General features: G+C 46.0%; 1 protein-coding gene across 1 annotated transcript; it reads right to left on the minus strand.

Moving 5' to 3' along the window:
* Window positions 1–3,214: 3,214 nt before the first annotated feature.
* LOC136491777 (monooxygenase 1-like) lies at window positions 3,215–6,127 on the minus strand. The gene is made up of 6 exons (XM_066488012.1): window positions 5,988–6,127; window positions 4,467–4,613; window positions 4,060–4,110; window positions 3,795–3,954; window positions 3,475–3,706; window positions 3,215–3,381 (listed from the first exon to the last, which is right to left on the minus strand). Exons 1-6 carry the CDS (start codon window positions 6,125–6,127, stop codon window positions 3,215–3,217), a joined length of 897 nt encoding a protein of 298 aa, XP_066344109.1.
* Window positions 6,128–6,801: the final 674 nt, after the last annotated feature.

A 6,801-nucleotide genomic window follows, 5' to 3' on the forward strand; every position in this document is an offset into this window, starting at 1 on the left:
GGTTGACACAAAGCCGGAAAAAGGTAAATTTTGGATGTCCCATTTATAATAGCCGGGGTCCAATATTTATACCCGGAGCCTAAGCATGAATCCTACTCAAGTACGACTCATTACAATCTTTGGTATAAAATAAAATATTTCTAATTTAAGATAACTTGGACCATAATCTTTCCCCTTTTGTAGAGTCCAACATTTTTTCCCGACACCAACCATAGCTCATTGTCGTTATCTGCTGGCGTCATTTGGAGAGAGCTGATTCCAGTGCCGCATCTAAATCAGCTGATATCGATCCTCATGCAATCGATTCCTTGATCAACACAATTTTGAAAGCTTCGAGTTCCCACGTTCTCCTTCCCAAATTTTGGTGTAAACACATGCCCCTAATTTTAGGATAAAAATGATTTTATTCCAAAATTCCAATTTATCTATTTACCATGTCGCAACCGTTTTGTTCTGAGATATCCACTTGACTCCCTGACTTCTCGGTCCGAGTCTTTATATAATATCCCAATAGTATTGTATCCAACTTACTCGGCACATTCGCTTTCTCCTTCTTTCTCGAGCAAATCTTAACAACCAACGCCGCCATCACCAAAGCCTCAACCCTAGCAAATCCTCTGCCAAGCTTTCATTCAAGCGATCTTCCTCAGATTCAAATCTATTTCGGCTGCAGATCCACTGGCCCACTGTCATAGGCTTGGAGGCCTCCAACCGACCTCCAAACTGACCTCCTGCCCAAAATTTGACATGTGCTGCTCTTACAACCGTCTTTGGGAGCCAACCAGCACCATATGATGCAAAGACGGTGCATCCTAGGGCTGGCCGGTGCCCCTACGCCGCCGCCCGATGCCCTGGGGTGGCCACCGACCTCCTGGCTACCTACAAGTACCCCCTGCCTCTCTACACTATAAATAGAGGGTGTGGAGCTGGGTGGAGAAGTGCCCCATTCAATTCCAAGCTCTCTAGCTTAGTAGCTTAGTAGTAGAAGTAGTCTAGTAGTGGAGTAGAGCAAGAGTGGAGTTTCTCTCAGAGTCCAGAAGAGTCTTCTGGGTCTGGTATAGCTCCTTTGTAATTCTTTCATTTCACATTTACTTTATTCGGTACTTTATATCTAGTACTTTATTTAGTAATTATTGCTTTGCTTAGTTAAGTTCTAGTTCATTATTGTTCATCATTAGTGAGCCTAGGTGCTTGTTACTTGGCATTAGTAGCATATGTTATCTTTTAATTAGTAGTCTTTCATTAGTACCGGTTCCATCGTCTGGTTAGGGTACTTTGATCCCATTTCATCGAAGCTCAGATCAAAGTAGTCCTCCTATAGATTAAGGAAGGTGTTTAGGCTATAGATTACCTGTGGATATGGCTAGGCCTCTGAATAGATTATGGTAGTTAGCAAATGGTGACAGCCTTATCTATCCTCTATATTCCACCACGTTAGGTCTAGTTATTAAATCGTAGGGCTCATGTCTATTTAACTCTCCTAGTTGGTAGGCGGGCTATTTTTCGAAAGTACTAGCATATTTCTCCTAGTCATTAGTTTACCCTTTATTGCTGAAAGATATTTCGCTCGCTCTTCCACCTGACCATTCTATCTCTAGTGTAGCTTATTTAGTTAGTTTGTTTAGGTAGTTCACACATAACCCACTATTATCGTTCACCTACCTTATACACTTAGGCTTTCCTTTAGCAATCCTAACTACAAATATAAATTTAGCCTTCCGTATTCCTATGGAAAAATATAAATTCGACACTCGATACTCACCGAGCGAAGTGCTACGAGATAGTTCTCTACGCTTGCGGAATCCCTCCACTAGTCGTTAAGAAGTATCAATAGCTTGCAACCCTTTGTAGAGCTAGAGCAAAAAGCTTCGCTTTCTAATTGAGTAATTAGTTGCTCTAGTGTTTTTGTAGAAATTTTATCAGACTATTCACCCCCTCTATAGCCATTTCGGACCTTTGACCTCCTATCTATCGTTTCTGATTGTTTTCATCCCTAGCTGGAACATATGGAATTCAGTCTTGCTTGAGATATGAACAATATCTCGTATTTGAAAAAACAACTGAAGTAGAACAGCAAGCACAATTCAGGACATATTATGCATATGTTTGATGAACCATTGAGAATGTGGAAAGAGGATGATCAGAGTGAACGCATTCCATGAGAAATTAGTCATATTTTAATTTCAGATATTTTTCTAAATATGTTATCAATAACTATGTCCACACAATCCTTGTAACTGGAATTGTCTATATAATATTATTATTCAGTTTTAGTGAACATTTTCAGTTTTTCTATAAGTTTTGAGTTGATTATGCTAATTTCAGTTGTCCGGTGTTTCTGGACAACGCTGGACCATAAATATTTTTGGAACAGTTCTACTTGTCCTATATTAGGAAAATTTTAGCTCGTGAATTACCAACACATAAGATGCCCTACAATTATCGCCCGTTTGGCTGGCGTTTTGCCAGCGGCTGCGGCTGTTTTTTTTACTGTTTATTTAAACAGTACCCTCTATCTCAAGTCCTGAGAAATGGCGGCTGCTGCTTCGGCTGCCAATAATAGCTGCCAATTAAATGCTTTGGTATAGACTCTTCCAACGTTTATTTATATTGGGTGGTCCTTTTGTCATTACTGCACAAAATCTTTTACGATACGTTTTTAAAATGGGTTCCGAGGCGGTTGGGCCGGTTGTCCGTCTTGGTTATTCGAGGCAGAGCAGCCGGCCCAGCAACCGTCTCGATTAATTAATGCTTATTAATCGAGACGATTACCCTAAGTCAACCGCCTTGGTGGTCCAAAGCAACCGCCTCGGTTAATCTTTATATATGATCCATTTGTTTTGTATATTAGTTATGTCTTAAACGCATCAAAGACAAGATGTGGTTGAATATAGTTGTTACGCTATAAACTAGATTGTTTCACATCAAAACTTAAAATATATTTAAATTGTTCATGTAGCGTAAAGACGGATCTAGCTAGAAACATAATGTTGCGAGCTTCTTGCTGAGAGTATCGTTTTTTGAACAGTACAACACACATTTAAAACAAGATTAATCATGGTATTATTTTTTCTGATGCAACCCATGGACATGATTCTAGTAAAAATATATAGAGTGAGTTTTATTTTAGACAAAAGATACAATAAGCAAAGCACAATAACAACATATAAGAGACTTTTTATTTTAGATAAAATGTACAATAAGCAAAGCAGTGTTAGAGGCGACCGCAGTCGTAGTTGGCGTGGCCGAGTGACTTGGTGCCCAGGAGAGCAAGGATGGCCAAGCAGGCTAGCTTCGTGGCCAGCGACTTGGTTCGCAGCAGTGTCCCCATGGCGAATGCCTCCAACGACAGCCTCGTGGCACGCACGTCCCTGGTGACACCTGCATCTGCATGGAACAGGGTGGCATAAGTGATGGCATGGCCGAGGAAGAGCTAGGTGACCTGTCTGAACATGCGTGGCCAGCAGTACATACCTGCAGAAGGGATGTGAAAGGCTACGAAGAAACTGACTAGAGTGTCGGTGATGGGCGAGCGCCCAACGAAGCAACGTTTATTGACCCTTAGGCGCAGGAAATGGTCTCCGAAGGGATGCCCGTGCGGATACCTTGTGAATCCACGCAGAAACGTGTGAGGGGTTGATCTTGCCGCAGACATGCCTATATACTTTGCCACCACTGAGTTGGACCCGTCACAACCAATCAACACCTGCAAGGTTAATTAGGGGATGAAAATGGGTCATGTATTCATGTCTGTCTGTAGGAGTTATTAAGATAACAAGGTCGATCGATGATGCCTTGGCCCTGATGACCCTGCCACCCGGTGTAGAAAGGACCGCGCCGGGGTCTGATGGATGAATCGCTGCAATGTGGCAACCCAAACGGATTGCTCCTGCGGGAATGTTCTTGGCCATCGTCTCGATCAGGTCCTTCCTCTTTAACCAGCGGAGCTCCTTTCTAGCCAAAGGCCCAAGTGACAGAGAGATCAAAATTAACGACAGTCGTCACTCCAGCGTATAGGATTGTATCTTACAAGGGATCTTTGTGACAGTTTGTTACTACCCGACAGGTGTCAGGGTGCTCTTCTTTTCTTCCTGCCACACGTCGTGAAACCTGGAAATAAGTGGCAGTCACAAAGCAAGCTCTACTGATTCTGAATCTGATGGCATTTGGCACGTAATATGGGCATTCTTTTCTTCCTGGACATCTCAATCCTACCTTTTTTTATTTAGGAAAATCTCATTCCTACTTTACCTACCCGGCCGATTGCACTTTTCAGCCTGATGAAAGTTCTCGGAGTCTTATTACTAATCCCAAACTTACGAAGTTATCCTAATATGGAGTATTTAGGATGGGAGTCATCAGGATCAAGGCAATGCTAAATGCTGGCTGCGAGATCGAAGATTTCGCATTCTTTCAGAATAGATTACTTTCTGAGCAGAGGAAAGTTTTCAAGGCTAGAATCTTACACGGTGACAAGGTTGGCAGTCTCCCGGAGCTCCTCAGCAATCCCGAGTTGCTCCAGAACACGCCATCCATTGCCATGGACACCGATGGAGCCGCCTTCTGCACTCAAAGTCTCCCACTTCTCCAACACAAGGCTCGCAATCCCTTTCCTGGATGCAAATCAGCAGCTGATTGCTTTGTTGTTGGCATGGCAGCTACATCAGAAATCAAAACTTGAACTTTTTGCGACGACGAAGAAGGAAGAAGAATAAGAAATTAGAACCTTAACGCAAGGGAGGATTGTGGCATGAGGTTCGGTCCAAAGAAAATTTGCAGGTAGATACTAGATGTAATTACACCCACGATATTGTAAAAGTAGATACAAACTGAAATTCTTACTCTAAGGGTGTGTTTGGAAGGATGGTTTTGGGTCCAAAACCCATGTAAAATACAGGCCACAAAAATTATACCGGTTGAACTCAAAAGTATTGTTTGGATGTCCGGTGAGGCTACTAAAATTTCGTCTGTTTTAGCATGTTACAACCGGAAATAAAAAATCGCCTCCACCGGCCACACTTTTTTTCCGACGCCTATCGTGCTCTGGCTCGCGAGGCGCTCGTCGTCAACCATCGCATGGTGTCGCCCACGCCGAGATTCGCCGGCACCGCCAACCTCTCGTGCCACCCGGAGCGCACCAACACCCCCGCTTCGCCGCGCCCACCACACGCCCAGAAGGCCACCGTAGCGACCCCACTGCTAACCTCCGCGGCGCCGCCCCAAGGCCTCAGCACGGGCTCGTTCATCCTCGCGTCGGAACTCTAATCCGGTGATCCAGAGCCCGACGACGGCGAATCGAGCGGCGCTGCCCCAAGGCCTCAGCACGGGCTCGTTCATCCTCGCGTCGGAACTCGAATCCGGCGATCCAGAGCCCGACGGCGGCGAATCGAGCGGCGCAGCCATGCGTCCGCCCGCCCGCCCGCACTGGCCGATTCGATGGAACAGCAACTGCTTCGTCGGCTCCGGGTAGAGTATAGGCCATGGGACGCACGAGCCCACCTCGGCGGGTGGCACGGCAACTGGGCACTGACAGCGCAGAGGGACGAGGGAGGATTCAGGCAATGCAGCGCAGTTGCAGTACGAGTTGGCTTTTCTTTTCTTTTCACTCGTCGACTCTCTTCTGGTTTGCTGATGAGCGAATGTGTTTCTGCTATGGAATTCTGCAATTTTTCAGTTCCAAACTTTGAGATCCGAATTCAATTCCATGATCCAAGTTGATGTTAAAGTAGGTTGCGCTCTCTCTGTTGCAGTTTCAGAACACCTGCAAGCATTTCAATATTACCCATCACCCAAACAGCTTTTTCCTGGGGTGTAAAAATCATTTGCATTCGAAGGGTTTCCTTGTGCCCAACAAATTACAGTTGTATTGCATTTACAGGTGCATCAAATTTCAGAACACCCAAACAGGGCCTAATACTAAAGAGGAAGAATAAATGGGGAATTTGAGATAAAGGGGCTGAAATACGGCCATATCGATACGAGGAAACGAAAACAACGCAAGAGCGGTGGCGAGGCCGCAGATGCCACCACCTACGATGACGATGTCATGGGACTCCTCCATGTATCTCTCCTTGATTATATTAGAGTGAGTTGCTGCTGGTGCCCGGATTAGAAGAGGATGCAGCATTCATGCGCATACATCTTCAAACTTTCCTTATATACTGTTAAAGAGATGGGGTCGAGCAAAACCAACCACCACGGGTGTGTGCCCCACTCCAACTCAAAGTCAAAAGAAATGGGCATCCAGGATACCCCGATACTTTTAGTATGGGTATCGCCGATAATAGAGCGATTTGCTGCTGGACACTTTTGTCATTGTTAAATTTATTGTTGACACTACGTATAATAAAATATTTATTTTTTTTGCTTGGAAGGAGAGAACAGTGGGGAAATATCATTTTGCCCCTTTTTTCTTCCCCTCTCCCTTTCTTTTCTTTCTCGCCGGTACTGCCGCCATGGCTGTGAGTCAGAGATCGGAGGTCGCCGGTGCCGCCGCCTTGCGCCTCCTAGGTCTGCCTCCGGCCTCGCTCCCCCGCGCGCTAGGTCCCCTGAGACCGGGACGCGCCGGTTCCCCATCGTCGTCGCGATCGCACGCGTGCCCGACCGACCATGTGGGTGCAGCGCTCCGCCGCGCCGCTGCCGGCCCGAGCATGCTGCCGCTCATGCTCGCCCGTGGGTCCGTAGCCATTGCTGGCCGCCGTCAGCCCTCTTGCCACTCTCCTCGCCAGTCGCTTGGAACAACACATAGATGCCCCGTCGAGCCGAGCGTAGTTGGCTGCCGCGCGCTGGCGCAGGGCACCA

The sequence above is a fragment of the Miscanthus floridulus genome, chromosome 11 (genome assembly GCF_019320115.1).
Source record: "Miscanthus floridulus cultivar M001 chromosome 11, ASM1932011v1, whole genome shotgun sequence".
Taxonomy (NCBI): domain Eukaryota; kingdom Viridiplantae; phylum Streptophyta; class Magnoliopsida; order Poales; family Poaceae; genus Miscanthus; species Miscanthus floridulus.

Bases quoted from the DNA above. Each gene is read 5' to 3' on its own strand.
- LOC136491777 (XM_066488012.1), bottom strand. From the start codon at position 6,127: ATGCTGCATCCTCTTCTAATCCGGGCACCAGCAGCAACTCACTCTAAT. The intron at 4,614-5,987 runs GTTTCCTCGTAT...ATTTGCATCCAG, and splicing joins ACCGCTCTTGCGTTGTTTTC to GAAAGGGATTGCGAGCCTTG. The intron at 3,382-3,474 runs GTATGTACTGCT...ATGCAGATGCAG, and splicing joins CTTTCACATCCCTTCTGCAG to GTGTCACCAGGGACGTGCGT.